The sequence below is a fragment of the Notolabrus celidotus genome, chromosome 6 (genome assembly GCF_009762535.1).
Source record: "Notolabrus celidotus isolate fNotCel1 chromosome 6, fNotCel1.pri, whole genome shotgun sequence".
NCBI lineage: Eukaryota > Metazoa > Chordata > Actinopteri > Labriformes > Labridae > Notolabrus > Notolabrus celidotus.
In genome coordinates this window covers 19648171-19666751 of record NC_048277.1, presented here as the reverse complement: position 1 = coordinate 19666751, position 18581 = coordinate 19648171, and the positions used below count along the sequence as shown (strand labels likewise).

The following is an 18581-nucleotide window of genomic DNA, read 5'->3' as shown; positions in this document are numbered from 1 at the left end:
AGTAGCAGTAGTTATTGTAGTAGTAGCCAAGAGTGATTGTTATCTAACTTACATTAAATACTACAAATTTAAATTCATAAACCATTAACCATCAAATCAAAAACACACACTCACTCATTAGAGCTGTAGAAAACATACATGGGATGTTTCACTGACATTTTATTACACAACACTGTTATTGTAAAACAGAGTGTTAGATAAAAGCGACACACTTTTGTCAAAGGACACTTGTACATTGAAATGACGATTTAGCAAAGTTATATTCACAGTATAATGGTTTTTATTAATTTTAAGTTAAATAAAACATCAAATTCAAGTTATAATATATGAAAATATAATAAAGTGCTTTAATGGATCCCTCACTTTTGACCTCAAAGACTGACACTGCAGTTATACAGAACTGGTGCAGAGAGAAAAGCAGATGATATAAAGCTTCAAATAACACTTTAATAGTCAATACTTACTGTAATGCTAAATTTAAATAGGTAAAAAGGCCAAGCATCATAAGGCCTCTTAAACAATCCAACAGAATAAGGCTCACAAACAGACATTAAATAGACATAAAATCAATCACAGATGTACAGTTTGTAGGTCAAAGGTGATTTACAGAGTGAATGGTTCACTTGTTCTGAGACGAGATATCTGTTAAGAAGCATCCAGACAGTTCATGGATTAGGGTTAGTGGTTATTTTGGCTAACTGTGCTCACTGTGGGGTTTTGGGTGAAGGGTTAACTGGGTTTGATTGGAGGTTATTCTTAGTTTCTGTTCCTACAGAAGTAAAGCTACTTGCTCAGAGGGAGATGATGATACTTTTGAGGGACACAGTGGATTAGCTCTGAGCTCAGGTTAGTTCAGATCAGCAGGATCACGAATGATGACGATAGTGGATGTTGATCAGGAAGGCCAGTCTGACAAAGCTAGTTTTATTGCAGTACTGGCAGCAAAGGGAATCATGCTGTGGTCTTCAAGAGAACTCCTGTTTGTGCACCGTCTTAACCGGACTTATTGTTACAGAATGCAGACATTCTTGGTTGTATTACAGATATTTTTTATGGTGTTGACTCTTGTACCTTTGGCTATGATAGTTTACTCACCGGAATAATTTCTCGCAGGTAGAAAATGGTCGTATCAAGAAACAAGGCAAAATTTAGCCAGGCTGTCTAGAGCAGATTATGCTAGTGTAACATTAAGTGGTTGAAGCAAAAGAGAGAATAGTAAAAATGAAGGGAGACTGTGGAGTCATATTTGATGTCTTTCTGAACTTCATTATAAAGCTTCTTAAAGTTATGTTTAGTCTCTGGCAGCATTTGGTTATGGTTCAGGAAACTTGGTCAGGTTAAAATCCAAAAATACCAGAAGCCATCACATGATCCCAAGGTCTACCTGCCATCCATCCACACTTTTATTTGTAGCACTCCATTCACTCAAAAAAAGAAAAGATGGCCTCTGAATGCAAACCAGCATGTCTTGAATCATATCACAATTAGAAAAGTCAATTTAAGCCTTGTAGGCCTGTTTTAGGCAGCGTTCACACCTAAATGGATGTTGTTTATTCTCTACATTTTGGCCTTCCTTCCACATGTAAATGGTTTTGGATCACTGAAAATAAAACATACTTGCGAATGGAAATTGTTGTTTACATGTATTGTGCATGCACCAAGATGTTGGGCTGCTGTCAGGTTCAATTCCATGTTTACAAGCAGACCTAGCTTTACTTCATCATTATACTATGGCACGAGTCAAATAAATATATCATATATATTCAACACTCTGTACACAGTTTGAAGAATGCTGTTCACTTCTTGCAGATTGATTACACATTATCGCCACCCACTGGCCTGGCATGCTTATGCATGTGTTTTCAACTGTGGTGTGGACAGTTTAGTTTTGGAAAACAGAGAAGAAAAAAAGCTTTTGAATATATCTGTTAATGTGTGTAGCCTTAGTCTCATAATTTTGTCGCTAATGCAACTTGCTAAATTAGATAATCTAAGGCATTTTGGCTATTAACTGTAGACTTAGCCATAGCTGTGAGGACTGCGAGGATTTATGGGGGAGGAGTCTTCTCTCCCACTCTGTCCAATCAGCTGGTAGAGACGATGGCTGAGGTTTTGAACCTGGCAGGTGCCTAGGACACACCCCACCCTCATTAGATGGCCGTGGCCCCTTGTGCCGCCACTATTCGCATGACGCCGACCCCGTGATCCACGTCTACTGACTACGGCTTCTTGGGGTACAATGCTGCTTTCATCAAGTAATGGTTCAGACAACTTTGACTGGGGCTCTTTGTGCAGCAGAGCCCTCAAGGTGATCTCTCCATGGGTGAGGTGGTTGTCAAAGGCAATAGAGAGATCCGACGCAGTAGGCATGATGGAAGTGAGAGAAGACTTTTGATATTTGGAGGGTCTGGGTAAAGTCAACCTGAGATGAAGACACACAGAAGGACAGAGAGGAGAGTTAGATGTAATGCTGAAACCATACAACACCATCAATAGACAGTTCACATATAAAGCTGGGTGGTCATGTGCACATTGCTTGCTTTGGTGTCTGAGTGAAACTTTATTACTACGAGAAGATGAAATGCCTCACAGGAAGTCAGGCTTGGACTGCAGGAATGTCCATTGTAATCTATCTGTGGTTCTTTTTTCAAAAAACAGAGCATAGGGAGCAAAGTAGAGATAAAGTGAGAAAGCACTATAGAAGGAAAGGTATACAAGATGTAATGAATATGTTGTTTGTTTCAGTGTGCTAGTTTGCATTTCCATTTAAAATCAACATGTTACTGATAGCTGAAAACAATTTATAACAATTACAATGTATAACAGTATTTTGAGGTTTAAGCAGTGTTAGTTTTTGGATTGCTGCATAAATGTCCTATATTAACCAAGCGGCAACCTCCAGTCTAAAAATATGAGTCCAATGCGGAAGTGCTAAAAACTGCAGTTCATTGAGGATCCGCTTGAGGCTGGCTCCGGAAGTACCGGAAGTCACATACACATGAATGGGAAAAAGACGATCTTTACAGCAGAAATAAACATGTTTACAGTCTGGTACAAAAGACAAGTGTAGTCTGGATAGCTCATCTCTCGATGTGCTCACACTGTTAGGGGGTGAATTTTTTTCCAATGCGGCAATTTCGAAGATATTGAGATCACAAGTCTTTCAATGAGAGGCACAGCTGACTGTGGCAACACTGTAGCTGCTGGCTAGGAGGCTCAAACTCCGCCTCTTCACGTCACACTGCCTCGACAGAAGCAATATGGCTGCCGCCGATGATTGGCCTCCAATAGCTCTTCAGAAACAGATGGGTGACATCACGGATACTGTGTCCATATTTTATACAGTCTATGATATCAACCAAACAGTGAGATAAAGCTGATCCTTTCACATGACGCTAGGTGAAACAGCAAACAGGAAAATCTTTTAGTACAACTTTAAACACTTGAGACAACCAAGTGGTGCTTACTCATCTTCACATGGACCTGCTGAGCACATTTAAACAGTCATGAGCTGTTTCATTTATATTTTTCCTTGGCAATGATTACAATGTTGGACCAAGAGTACAAACCTCTCACTACTGGCCCCCTAAGATTACTTTGCTTCCTGCGTCTATCCACACCAAAGCAGTTTCAACCGACTGACACAACCAACCATTACTGCCATCTGCTTCATTAGCTACACGGCTACAAAATAATATTTGCAGTTAATCAACAACAGTGTCTGAGCTGACAAATCTTACATCATGCAGGGGAGGAAGAAGGCAAGAAAGTGACAACCACAGGGCACAATGGTGACGATAAGAGGCTCTTCCACCAACACTCTGGTTGAGTGTTTGGAAAGTACATTCTTTATCACCTCCCTGCTGCTCACCTTACCCTTTTCTCACGTTGTTACAATACGTTTTTTTCTTTTTTCATTCATCCTTTCTCTTTCTAAGTTGGGTCAAAGCTCAGTCATTAGTGGAGGCTGTTCTATTTGGACATGTGACATGTCAAAACTTATGTAACGAGCGACTGGGGAAATCAGTGTAATCAGGTTAGAAACAACTTTAACAACATTTTAGTTTGGCTTAAGTTAATTAATCCTTTTGATTTGGTTAATCCATTTATTTCATACCATTTATCACGGCCAAGTGTTTCTACCCTGAAAATATATATTTGTTGTTTAATACTGGAAAGTACTGGAAAAATTCATTTCAGGCCTCATCATCTTAACTCGTTTTCCATTGTCTTGTCATACTTTGGAAATGTGGGCAAAATAAATAGCTTTCTTTGTGCAACTGAAAGTTTTTTTTTTAAGTAATATTTTTGGCCTTTCTGCCTTTATTTCATAGGACAGCTTAAGAGAGACAGGAAATGTGGGGAGTAGAGAGTGGGGGAAGACATGCAGGAGCTGGCCGACCAGCTGGGAATCGAACCGGCAACCCCTGCTACGAGGACTGTAGCCTCTGTATGTGGGGCGCTTAACGCCCCAACTGAAAGCTATTTTAAGGTTATTTATTTTTTGTTAACAGGCATTTGAATGAAAATGCTCTTATTATGTAATTTTTTTCTACCATTCTATCTAATTGAATCTAAAAAAAAAGGTCCTTTACTAATTTACAGATAAAAAATATCACAATGTTTACTAATGTGGATTTTTATGCAAAAAAAAGTATCTCCACTGCTCAACTTTGACCACCAGGTGTTCAACTGTCCTGCAAAGGAGTAAATGACACTGTAGCACGCGCACACATGTCTGTTCACTCAACTGCTGGCTGTTCATGATGTAAGACACAAAGGAGGGAGATCGTGTTAATGGTTGGTTGGTGTGAAAAGTGGGCCAGAATAGCAAATAATCTTTATCCTGTAAATAATCCTGACTGGTATTCTGATCACTCTCCTGGCTGGACACCTTGGGCTCTCACTGCCAATACACAAACATACACACATGCACACACACACATTCACTCACCCACTCTGGCCAAGCCACTGTTGTGAATTTTAACCAGGAAGTTTGTGTCATTTCCAAACTCAATTAGCTTTGAACTGTGGTTAATTAAATTCTCTAGCTCTGGACAAAAGTTGCACAGGCACAAAGAAACACACACACACACACACACACACACACACACACACACACACACACACACACACACACACACACACACAGAATAATGTTGGTTGGGAGGGCACTAACTGGCACACAAGCAAGTGACATGTGACTGCCTGGTAACAAGCACCCAAAAAAGGTATGCCATATCCGTAAACAGTGTGCTCTAGTGCGTTTCCCACTTCAACACTTCTCCCACACACACACACAAAAACACTCATGCACACACACTTTTAAAAGGCCACCTGTGGGGAGGTTAAAAACAGTTGTGTCTAGGGGGAATGGCGCTTGGTGCTGAAGTGCTTCTAAGTACAATAATATGTAGGTCACTGAACTACTGAACTATAGCAGGTAGAAATATCAGCTCAAAAATACAGATAAATAAAAGTGTACGTCTTTGGGTGCAAGTAGCAGTCATAAACAGCGGGGGGGAACCTATGATGGTGCTGAGATGAAAAAGTCAGAAGACCACAAATGTACTTGAATACATGTGGCATCCAAACAATTACACAATTCAATTATGACATTGTTTTCTATTATCTGTCACTGAAAAGCAAAATCATCAGCCACAAATAGACACTGAAAGAAAAGTCTGAGGTGTTTGATAGTCCAGGTTGTGAACTCATGGAGAGTCTCGGACCAAGAGTAGCTTCTCCAACATTCCTCCCAAGTTAGAGCGCAGCATGAGGTTCTCCACAGATAGACCCCAACATACACACACACACACTGGACACGCAAACACACGCACACAGGAATTGTTGCAGGGTCTTTTCACATCTCTTTTTGTTCTCTTTTTTTGACATCTCTAAATTAAGACAGGATTCTTTAATTTTTCTTTTATTCCATTGGAGGCAGAATGTCAAGTACCAGTGACAGTATTACATTTGTCAGTGTTGAGTCACACAAAAAAAAGAACACCCTGTTATGTTTAGTGCGTCATAGGCCCCCCAGTACCGTGTTTAAAGAACTATAAATTAAATGAAAACCTCTGTTATAAAATACCCACCATTACTTCTGTTTTACACAATATACAGCAGGGTGTCTTGACCACAGAGGCTCCTGGGTAATGAATCGATGCTGCACAGCTCTACATGTGACTGCCTGCAGAACTAGCTCACAAGATGCTCTGGTTTTACAACTAACACAGCCCATAATATGTCAAGATTAAAGCTATTGGGGTCTACCTTCTTAAGAGTTTGGCATATCTGCTTGGCCCCTTGGTATGTATCCTTGTCCTAAATCACCTTCATCTCTTTCTTGCCTCCTGCTGCTGAGAGGAATTACCTCACTCTGCTGTTAGACCTTTTTCTCACATTAATGACTGCCAGAAGCAAAGGCATGGAGGTTAATGTTCCCAAGCTGCTGTGATTTACCACTACAAGGTCTGAAACAAATAACGGTTTTCAGTTTAATGAGAAAAGTTCAATGATTTATTTAATATGTTTGATTTAATTTGTGTAAATGAAATACTCAAAAATCACTTTATTGAAACCAGATACATCACATTGGATAATATGGAAAATTTCAGGTGAGCATAAATATATAAGTGGCAACTTTATTATTATTATTATTACATTTTATAGTTTATTAGAGTACCGTGCAACATTTGGCATGTGGTGATAATGCTTTTTCTCTTGGGGCAATGAACTTCAATAATACCCTGTGCTATTAAATAACCTTACAACTACATATTATTAAACATAATATTCAACATAGCTATGCCACAAGAGTTAGAATATATTTGCTAACTACTACACTACTGGCTCTCGGCGTGAGTAAAAGTGCAGTGAGGCAGTATTACCTGTGTCTGTGGGTAAGGCTGTGCAGAGTCAAGGCACGGGACTGGATCTCCAGAGGCAAGAGGCCGAGCAGCAGCCACAGCCACGCCGGCAGCAGCGTACACATGGCGGGGCGTAGGAGACTCACTGTCCGGGGGGGAGAGGGAGATCTCAGACAACCAAAGGACTTTTTTTTTAAATGTCTATTCTCTATAAATATTTGAATGCGAAAAAAAACTAAATAAAAATTGATTCAGTGTTGACGAGTTATAAACTATCTCTAAGTGGTTAATTTCCCGTGTAGATGAGTGACATTGAACGCATCATCAGTCGTGTCTGCAGCATCCTCCCCGCACGGCCGTCTCGATATCAATAAAAAAAAGAAAAATGAATGAAAACTCGGACGCTTAATAGAACACTGCTTGCGCTCATTGGGAGCGACTGTAGTCTTGAGCTCTTTCATTTATAAAGCCTGGCTGAGGGAGTGAGGGAGGAGGAAGAGGAGGGGGGGTGAGGGAGGCTTATTGTCTGTCCTAGTCAACGCACTAACCTCTAATGTACGCCATAACCTAATTGAAGAACAACTACTCCTCCCTAATCCTGTTATGCAGGTGAAGTGCATTGCTATTTTGTTGGTTTTTGGTGTCATACTGACCCTACAAGTGTCCTTTGATATGCTATTAATGAGTGCTGCTTTATTTTACACAGTTAACTTTTAGTTCTGTTTAGGGTGAGCTTGACCCACTTAGGAATTGACCACTGAACCAACCCAAATATACTGGCATGTCTTTTAAGAAAAAACCTTTTTAAAGCCTGCAGAAAGTTCTGATTCTGGTCTCTGACACAGTATGTAATTTAGAAATAATAGAAAGTTAAGACGCTTCAAATCTTGGAATAGGCCAACCGTCAGTTATTAATGGCATAGGCTGAATATAATTTCAGTAATTCAGACACATAAAGTACAATATGTTCTTGGACTGCATTTTATTTCAGTGTATACACTTTGAAATATGATTCAAAATTTAGGATTACTTTACAGCAATATTTTGAGTAATCACGAAAAAGTTTAACAGTTCAGATATGACTGACATGTAACAAAGTGTTTCTCTGTTTTTGGGTTCTTGACAGCTCTATACTTTGTTAAATTCACACAATGAGAGGTCAGACTTATAGCTGAGTTTCTGCTTAAAACAAAGAAACCATGCATGTCAAGTAACATCAGATAAAATAAGTAAAGGAAAGAAAAAAGGATTGCACTTAAGATTGTAAAAGAAAGACTCATGGATTTGAGCTGTTGTTATAAAGTAGAAGCCTGCAAGTCGTGGGCAGAACCAAGAGGTCGCCTGGGGTAATCATGCCCCACCCTGGTGTGATCAGCCACGCCAGTGGCCACCCCAAAATCCTAACATTGGCTCTCTGGCTTTGTCAGAGGTGGGACTTCAGTAAAAATCAGCTATTTACATTGTATAACAACAGGCTGCTAGTAGTTTTCCTTGCAATTAAATGTTTAAAATACAAATGATATCTTATAACTCTCAAATTGCATGTTGCTTGTCTTTTTTTAAAATGTAGGCCCACTTTTATTTCAGATTTTTTTAAATCATTAAAGGTTCTAAGAAGATTGTTTTTGTTTCTATTTCATTGTGTTACTTTTCAAAGTTATACATATACAAAAAAATAAATCTACTTTGTGCCACCCTGCAAAAATCAGTACTCTAGTTTGGCCACACCATTGAAAAAGGTCTGGCTCCACTCCTGCTGCTGCTGGCTGAAATATCATTGTGAATGTGTTCAATTGACTTAAATCTGTTAATGCAATTATCCACCAATAATAAAATAAGTAGGCTTTGCCTATAAGACTTAAAATAAAGGTCTAACTCTTGGGCTTTTGCCTCTGACCTTAAAATCCCCATGAATTCAATAGATGTTTGATTTGTAATTTAGTTATCCAGCCTTAGATCAATTTGTTCTTTTATAAAGCTCTGCCTCCGTGCAGAACAGGCCTTGTGACATCTATAAAATACACTGCAAAATCTGACATTCACCTTTATAACACAGCACAAGACTCAACCTTAACAAAAGTAATAAAATTGAATGATTTCTTGGCACTTTGGCAACTGGAGTGTACTATATATCTATACAGGTATATATATATCTATACCTGTATATATATATATATATATATATATATATATATATATAGTATGCTAGTAATATTTAGAGGGGTAAGGTATTTGGTTGAAAAATATATCAATAACCCAGCTAAAAACTAACTGATGAAATGAATTTTTTGCCTTTAAAGGTGACATGGTAAAAGATTGGAAACCAAGCTTTAATCAGATCAGTAGATCTTGATGAGGCCTTTGTGATGTAGAAATGTCCTCATATCAGATGTGTAATTGTGAGTGTGCACAGAATTTAATACGTCAAAGGAGCAAAGGGAAGTATACAGAGTCGTAGCTGGGTTCTATGTGATCCTGCTCTCCTTGTGTCCTTGTGTAACACCCACCAATCTCTTTTTGTTGAAGGAGGACACAGACGAGAAGCTCAGAGTCTGAACCTGATTAAAAGAATGCTCTGTATGTGGAGGTGGCTTCAGGCCTTAATTAAAATCTGTTTTAGTGTGTGTGTGTGTGTGTGTGTGTGTGTGTGTGTGTGACTCAGCAGTTTGCAGTATTACCTTGTAAGCTCAGTTTCCAACACTGTGAGCCTCGACTCAGTCCAGCATGTGCATTAACACGTCTCCTAACTGTGCTCGGACAAACCCCTGTGTGTGTGTGTGTGTGTGTGTGTGTGTGTGTGTGTGTGTGTGTGTGTGTGTGTGTGTGTGTGTGTGTGTGTGTGTGTGTGTGTGTCCAAACAACCCAGACTCATACCCTCTCCCTCTCTTCTGCAGGTAAAGATGCTTTGGCTCTTAATAGAAAGGCTAAGTTTCAACTTGACAACACCTCAGGCTGAAACCAGAGAGGATATCAGGTGTTTGGTCTCGTTCACAATCTGTAAGTAAAATCTGAGCTGAACTGAACTTCCATCCATACTTTCTCCTGAATCTAAGAATGAAAAGCACAGCTTGTGAAGATAAGAATCTGATGTAATGTCTGAGGAGACTGTTTTTTAGGTTGTGAAAGTGATATCGTCAAACTAAAAAGGATTAATACCGTGTCAAAAGCTGGAGATGTCTCCTCTGTTGGGTTCAGTGAGTGCAGCAGAAAGGTAAAAAGAGGTGGCTGTTGCTTTTTTTTTTTTTTTTAGTGCATCTAAGTTCCATTTAGAGATAGTGCCACGCCAAGTCCTCAAGTATGTATAGTTTATTCTTGATGCAATACAGTAGATTTATTTTAATCCCTTATACGTTTGGCAGAGTAATGCTTGTCATTATTATAACTAAGTATCTCAATTAAAATATCTTTATGCACAATTTTTCCATGTTAATTTAAGAAGACTTGTTTGTCATTTTAGCATGTCGGTACTTTGATGCCTCTGTGTGGTGCAACCTGGGACTACATGCTCACAACTTTCCCCAAAACAGGATTTCATGGTCGGGAGACTAAAAACATCACTAACCTACATTTGAACAAAAATATGTCAAAAAGACCGGCCCATATTCTCAGCTTAGTATCAGCCTTCTTTCAGCCCCTGGATAGCCACTTCCTCTGTTAGCTTTCCTGACTGACAGCAAAAAAGAAGACAAAAGTGGTGCGTGTCTTTTCTCAAATAGCCCACAGGGCTGTCTCGGCATACAGATTTTATCTTTGCAGTTTAAGAATATTTTCTCTTGATTACATCAGAGAAAGCCCTGCAGTCAGATTTTATTTCTCCCCTTTAGAAATTCTCACACAGATAAAGGTTTTGTTTCTACAACTACAGTCATTTTAATCAGGTTCAGATTTGGAGTGTCAAAGTTTTGATAGTGTTAAAATTGATGAACTTTGACACTCCTATTAATATTTTCTCCCCACCTCTGCTTTGAAGTATCCCTGCCTTAAATATCTGAGTGACCATAATTTGGGATCCTAAGGAATCAGAACAACAAGAATACCAACATGAAGTCAGTGGTTTAGCTAGGGGCTTATCTTATGTCATGGTTTCAACTAGGTATGCACTGATCCTACTTTTTAGGTCCCGATACAGATATAGATACCTGGGCTTTGGTATCTGCCAATACCGATACTAGCCGATCCGATCCTGGTATTGATTTAACAATCTCTATTCCTTAATCTGAGGATAGAATCATGTTTTGGCAACTTCAGGCTTTTCTGACTTGATGGTGAACTGTACCTGGGTTCCAAGTGCTAAACCAGAGGCTGGAATCCCTTAATTTCAAGGATCAAGAACAATTAAATCCAATAACCTGTCCGTTTTTTCACACTTTGAATCCATTAATAGAAGGTTTCTTGCTTCTTTGCAGTAGGCTACAGCTGACGTAAACTTCTTTGGCCTTCTATTTTTAAGTTTCCGGCGGAGTTTAGCAAAGTGACATGCACCTAAGCTGCAGAGTGTCTGTAGTTATCCTCCATCATGCTCAATGCACAAACCGGTGATGAGATGCACACGGCTGTTGTAAACACAGAAAAGCATAGAACTGAGATGAATAGATCTGCCATATGGATTGGCACTATATATCGGCCCTTTGTCACCGATATCCGATCTAGCTTTTTGCGTCCGATCTAGCCGATATAGCCGATATCCGATACCAGGGTCAGACCGGTGCATCCTTAGTTTTATATTTAATTGTGGCCATCTGGCAGCACCTAAAATTTACTTGATTACCTACCTTCTTGCAGGTATTGTTTGTATTTATATCTCTTATATCTTGGTGTACAGACAGCTGTCACTGGTGACTGAAGTTGCAGGTTAAATGCAATAACTCAAAGGCTTGTTTTAGTCACAGGTGGCATCATTTTGGGATGTTTTAGGGGCATTTATTCTAGATGCAGCTCGTTCTGCTGACTGTGTTGATAAGCAGGCCAAATGTTTATTTCTGTGAAGATCTACAGTTCAGTCCATTTTTATTCTTTTGGCTGCAATCCAAGAAGCTGTATTTGAAATGAAAGGATGACATGGTTTTACAGTTAGTGCTGACTTTCAGCTCTTAGGATACAAGAGGGTGTTAGTGCAGCAGATAAATAGTGAAGGACTCGTAGCCCTTTGATACATAGTGCTGTTATTTTTACTACACTTTCACACGAAAGCTGAAACTCAGCACTTTACTTGCTCTGTGGTCATTTTATTTTCCGATCCAAAGTGCTGCAGCTAACCAATTCAACATTTATACACTGCAGTGTTCTGCAGCTGACAGTTAAAGGGGACATATCATGCTTTTTTCATCAATATATATTGGTCTAAGAGGTCCCAAAAACATGTATTTAAAGTTTATGCTCAAAAAAACACTTTGAAATCAGATTTTGGCATGCCTGAAAAGTCCTTTTCTTCATTCCTCATCAGAACACTCTGTTTTCCCTCTGACCACGCCCCCTCCGGAAGTGGATGTGCCTCGGCTCTCCAGCACGTTGATCTAATGTTTACATGTTGGCTGAATATACACGGCTGCTCAGAGATCGCGTTACTTCAACCCTCTGAATCTGATCCTGACGGAGAGGCGCCTGTAGCAGGACCTTTCTGAAGGATTGGTCATAGATTTAGTGTTTCTTGTTGTTTTATTTATCAGTATGTAGACGTGTGTCTTGGTACACAGCTACGAGCATGTAGCTATGTGGCTATGCTAACTAGCGCTAGCACTTATCCATGATAAATCATCCACTAGATCTTCAAATCTGCAGACGTGGGGAGTAAACCCGACCTCTGCCAGAAAGGCAGCGGGACCTTTTATGAAGGATTGGTCACAGATTTAGTGTTTCTTGTTGTTTTATTTGTCAGTATGTCGACGTGTGTCTTGGTACACAGCTACAGCTACAGCTACAGCTATGAACATATAGCTATGTGGCTATGCTAATTAGCGCTAGCACTTATCCATGACAAATAAAAATCATCCACTATATCTTCAAATCTGCAGACGTGGGGAGTAAAACCGACCTTTGCGTTTATTAAGAAAGCCTACAACTAGCATGCCTCCCTCCTAAGCTCCTTGTTGGCACATATTTGTGCAGGTAATGAAAAACGGGGGAGGGATTCAGTATTATTTTATACAGTCTATGGGCTGAACAAGCTCCGAGCTCTGACTCCGTGACAGACCGGATATTGTTGTTACGTAACAAAAACACGGAAGTCTGAAACGGCTCGTTTCACACACATTTACAGAAAGGTGTAGAAATCAAAACAGGGGCAGAATGGATTTTTTTCATTCTTGGGGGGTTTGTAGACATGCCAGGGACACATATTTCAGGTAAAGAACCATTAAAAAGTCAATTTTGCATGATATGTCACCTTTAAGGTTAAAAATGCAATGCATGCGGCGTTCCAGCAGGTGTTGCTTTTTCTCTTCAACCAAAGACCCAAAAATATGTTGATAACTGAATCCTGAAGATAGTGAGACTGATACATTTGATTAAACATAATGTTGCTACAATTATTCTTATTTTATCATAACTCAATAATTAAAAGAGCCAGTTTTTTTAACCTTAATACGTGTTTATTATAAGGTAAAGCTGGCACATACAGAAATGGAGGTAAGCTATTTCATGCAGATGCAGTCATGAAAACAAAATCATATTTGCATCAACACACCCCCTTTTTGCACTTTGGCAAATTTCCAAAATTTAACAATGGCACATTTTGCTCTTATTGAATATGAACTCTGTGTTTCAGTTCATGTCTTGCAGGAAAAAAACACTGGCCACAAATTATCCTGAAGATCTTGACCTTTTCAAATTAATGCCAGGTACATTGAAATACATAAACATGCAGTACAATAATTTCACACAGTATCATAATAACTGATACAGCAGGACCAGACAGCTCTGGTCCATTCTGATTTGACTGACAGCTTTTTAAAGCAAAACTCCTTCATTCTCCCTCTTCATAAAATATATAACATATACATGTGTAACATGAGAGTAAGTGTGTGGAAATGGGAGTCTACGAAATGTGTATCTGCTCCATAGAATCAGTCTTGCTGTCCCAGAGCTGTGATGAGGTCCTGCATTGGCTTGGTGTCCTCCGGGTCCAGCAGGCTGTGCTGCTGACAGAAGAGTGTGAGGTGTGCGAAGAGCGTGTTGAGGTGAGGGTGTAGGCCTAGAGCCAGCGTCTCTCTGTAGTGAGACCAGTAAATGTGTGCAAGAGTCCTGAAAAACAACAAAAACACCTTCTGAACCAGGAAGACGAACCCCGTCGGAAACGCTGAACCTGGGAGGAAAATAAATAAAGAGATGAATGAAGAGAAGAGCTTTAAACTAAAGCTTGTCATAGAAAAATAATTCAGCTTTAATTGACATTTTTACCTGCTTTTGTGGGAAACACGTCTTCATCAGTCAGTAGCTCCTGAATGTATGACATGGCATAGTCAAAGTAAAGCGGGGCAGAGCACTTCAGCTTCCTGCCGTGGTCATCAGTCCAAACATAAACCCTGAGAACACCAAACACACATGGTCACTAATAAACAATATGCTGGGGGCCAGCATGGAATGTTGGGCAGCAGAAATGCGGTTGGCTTGACACCATTAATACTCTGAAGTTGTTGCTATGAAAATATGTTAGTCTGTCTGCAGGGTCCTTGGGATGGGAATGGGAAGGTGTTTGGGGGGATGGGAAGGTGTTTGGGGGGGATGGGGGGGTTTGTCTTTTGTTTTTATTGCTAATTTTCTTCCGCCTAGCTATGTTTTGTCATTCGTGCTATGGCGATCCTAAAGAGAGACAATGTATTTCCTGTTTCTTTTGGTCTTGGTTTCTTTATCCTCCATCCTCCAGCCTTTTGAAGCAAAAATCAGAGATTATGTTTTAAAAACATGTTCTTAATCAGGGAAAGATGCAGATGATTATTGAATTTAGGATTTGAGTTATTATCATGATCAGAAATAAACTTGAACAATAATTACTTATGATGGCCAGACTTTTGAACAATGTTGTTTTATGAATTATAGATGTTAATTTTAAACCTCCTGCATTCTTGGGCGCCGGTTCGATTTTCTGACCGGTTGACCATTTCCTGCATGTCTTCCCCCGCTCTCTACTCCCCATATTTCCCATCTCTCTTCAGCTGTCCTATGGAATAAAGGCAAAAAGCCCCAAAAATACAACTTAAAAAAAAAAACTTTCTGCATTCTGTTGCCAAAAAGCAAGGGGCTGTAAATATGAGTTACAGTGTGTCTTTATCTTAAAGTTCAATCAAGTGGCAAAGAAAACCCCAATGCACCAATTTAGAGTTGCATTCCTCAGTTTCAAAGAGTCTACATTACCCACAATACAATTCCAGTCAAAAAATCAGGTGTGTTTTTCTATAATGGGCTTGTATTCAAGCTGATAGCCTCAAGCAGAAATGAGGAGCAGGGCTCCAGATATCACTCAACACACCTAGTTTTCTTTTTTCTAAACTTGAGGCCCAACTGACTCTGACTTGAGTGACATCACCTGAGGCAGTTTAGAAAGATATTCTTTCACAAAACTGATCTATATAAGCTTCTTCTTCACAAATAAAGTTGTATCATGTAAAAATGTTTGCCAGAGTTCCATGTAACATCTATATAATTTGATTTTTGCTACACTACGCAACTCAAACTGACCACAGAACAGCTTGTTGATTTATTATAAATTTGCACTGTTTACGTATTTTAGTATTGTATTGTATGCTATGTTTGTCATTTTTGCTGTTTTTGATCTGTACAGCACTTTGGTCAACCCAGGATGTTTTAAACGTGCTCTATAAATAAAGTTTGAGTTGAGTTGAGTTGAGTATAATGTCTGGTCACTTACATGTCGCCCGGTCCACAGGCTGTCGGGCATGTGCTCGGAGTGCAGAACTCAGACAGAGCACTTGAGAACAGGTTTATATGCTTAAAAAACGCCACAGCTGAAGAAATCAAAAAGAGAAGGATTACTTCACACATATCCCCGTCTGTTGCTGTAGAGGGCGAAAAGAGGACAAGAGGGTAACAGTCTGACATATGTTTTCATCAAAGGACTCTACTCACTGTTGCTGGCAAGCCACTCTGCCTGGTCGACACCAGGTGGCAGCGCTGTGAGGGCCACCATGTCTATGTGTGTGATCTGCTGGTTTACGTTCTGCTCCTGTAGATACGGACGCTCCTCCAGATTATTGTTATTAATTCCCCTTGGGAGGACAGTGCAGAGTTAATGAGGCAGAGACAGAAGAAAGAAAGAGAGACTGAATATATCACACTGCAAAAACTATCAATAGGTCAGTGGATTAATTACTCCAGCTGCGACCAACAGATAACACATTTTACACTCTCTGGGCCTCTCATCTGTTTTTGCTCTCTCTGTGGCTCTGTGGCAGACACACACACACACACACACACACACACATGCAAACACATGCAAACGCTGCTGTAACTGCAGACCTGAATGTCCAATAAACAGGTAGTTAATGTAATGGAGGCAGTCAATTCAGAGCCAGAGTAATTACTGCAAATGAAGCTCACTGCTGCAGTGCTCAGTGCCACCAAACAAATAACTGCAAAGATGTATGTTGTGCAAGATAATGTTAAAGAGCTGAGGCCTGCTGATATCTCCTCAGAAGCTACAGGTAGAGCTTTATTATCTCTAATGATGCACTGGCAGCTTGGGAACTGTTAATAACCAGAGAGCATGAATGCAGGAGTGATGTTTGTGAGTGCCAACATGTGCTGGAAAGTCAAACTTGGCAGCATGATTTGACTTTATGCAAACAGGGAGGCCTCTTTGACGCAGGTAGGGGTGTTGATTATGAGTGCCCTACTTTGTGCCTCTGGTAGCTATAGACTTTATATGTATAAAAATATAATAATATCTAATAACATATGTAATATGTGGTTGATATGTATGTGTTTAATATAATAGGTAATGAATATGGTGTGTGATTAATGTATATGTATATTAAAACTAATCTATTTAATTTAAATCTATTTAACTTTTTTCATTGGCACTTAAAATTAATAAGACAAGTCCAAACTCATTGTTAATCATTTTTAAAGGACCCGCTCACTTTCACTCAAAATGCCAACCACAAACTTTTTCAATTGATAGTTCTTAATTCTTACAAATTATCTTCTCAGATGAAGTTTTATTAGGAACACCTAAATAAATATAATACTGCTTTTGGTGTGAATTTTTCATAGTGTAGTGTTTGAGTCAGGCAGCTGCTATGCTCGAATTTTAGACGTGTGCACTCCCAGCAGCTGAGAGTTTATTCAGTGTGACCTTGCATACTGAGATAAGGGAAACATAGAGCTCTCTATGGGGGGTTTCATTGTACATGGTTGGTTGTGGGCTCGGTAGGGAGAAGTAGTTTAACGGTCTACAGCTAGTCTTTGTCAAAGCTAAGGTCAGGAGAGGTAGTGACTGAGCTAATGTAAACATTAGCCATACAAAGGTTCAGTAGTGTAAATCCAAACCATGGCAGACTTCCCTAATGTCCACAGGAACCTCTTCTGTTAACATCCTGTTCTGCTCCGGCTCCATGGCATTAACTTAATTACCGCCTCTTGGCTACCAGCCGCTGTCAGCACACAAACACAATGAACCCGGAGCTACTTGTAATGTTGTGTTTGTGTGTAAACACAGCCCTCTGTGAGTGACCCTGTTCTCCTGCTCCTGGGCGTCTGTTTACCTTCACCTCTGCTGAGCCGTGTGGGGGAAATAAACATCCCTCTTAAGCACAGCCAGCTGCCTCTAAAAAGATTCATCCTAGAGAAAAATATTTACTTTGATTGCCTAAAGTCTATCCTTGTCTTGGTTTTGGAGTTCACATGTGTTCCCGCTGTTTGAGGAATCCACTTTCCCTGATGCCATCAGACAAATATGTGACCCACACATACTCTTATCTGGTGAACATTCCTCAGTATACCATGTGGAGCCAGCTCTCCCACATCTACATCTTTTTCTGTGCATTCAAGCAGACCCTTTCACAATAAAAGAGCATGAATACTGAACTTATTTCCAGACAGGAAACATGAGGTTGATCGATAAAGTGAGGAAAGTAGAAGCACAACTTACAGTTTTTCATCGCTGATGTCAGACAGCTGAAGAGTCTTGCTGTCTGCTTTCTTAGCCGAGGGGTAACTATGGCAACCCCCCATGGCATACAGCTAAGAGTAGAGCTGTAGGTTGCAACAGTCCCACTTTTCCATCCCACACATACTAACCCACACTCTTTTTACACACTACGGGCAGCATACGGTAACCACCGCTCAAACACAAACATCTCTCAGCCCACAGATGAATCCATACACCGTACAAACACAGGGGAACAATACACACGCACAGAAAAAGTAAGTCCAGAAGTTGAGGATTGTCTCCTGTGTGGAAAAAAAAAAGTGAAGCTCTCCAGCTGTCTGCGTATCCTTCGCTCCAAGTGATCCAGTGTCAGTGTGTATATGTCTCCTTTGTCTAAAGTCCCACACCCCACAGGCTCCTCCTCTCTCTCTCTCTGCCCTGAGCGGACAGGCAGGTTTCTCCACAACCCTATAAAGTACAAACACACAACTCCGCCTTCTGCTCCTTCCTCTTTTCCTCCCTCTTCGTACACACTCTTCCTCTCCACATGTGTGTCCTCTCACAGAGAGAGCAGGCAGGTGCAGATGACAAAGTGAAGGCGATGG

General features: G+C 40.0%; 2 protein-coding genes across 3 annotated transcripts; both read right to left on the bottom strand.

Moving 5' to 3' along the window:
- Nucleotides 1–348: 348 nt before the first annotated feature.
- On the bottom strand, nucleotides 349–7045 carry adm2b (adrenomedullin 2b). 2 transcript variants are annotated; one of them, XM_034686255.1, is made up of 2 exons: nucleotides 6894–7045; nucleotides 349–2422 (listed from the first exon to the last, which is right to left on the bottom strand). In XM_034686255.1, the coding sequence occupies exons 1-2, from the start codon at nucleotides 6995–6997 to the stop codon at nucleotides 2020–2022; spliced, it is 507 nt and encodes a 168-aa protein (XP_034542146.1). In that variant the 5' UTR covers nucleotides 6998–7045; the 3' UTR covers nucleotides 349–2019. The 2 variants fall into 2 exon arrangements, with proteins under 2 accessions (XP_034542146.1, XP_034542147.1); XM_034686256.1 differs by lacking the exon at nucleotides 6894–7045 and adding an exon at nucleotides 3741–3803.
- Nucleotides 7046–13420: 6375 nt separating this feature from the next.
- Nucleotides 13421–18407, bottom strand: LOC117815100 (MOB kinase activator 2). The gene is made up of 5 exons (XM_034686794.1): nucleotides 17977–18407; nucleotides 15954–16093; nucleotides 15736–15832; nucleotides 14268–14392; nucleotides 13421–14172 (listed from the first exon to the last, which is right to left on the bottom strand). The coding sequence occupies exons 1-5, from the start codon at nucleotides 18057–18059 to the stop codon at nucleotides 13934–13936; spliced, it is 684 nt and encodes a 227-aa protein (XP_034542685.1). The 5' UTR covers nucleotides 18060–18407; the 3' UTR covers nucleotides 13421–13933.
- Nucleotides 18408–18581: the final 174 nt, after the last annotated feature.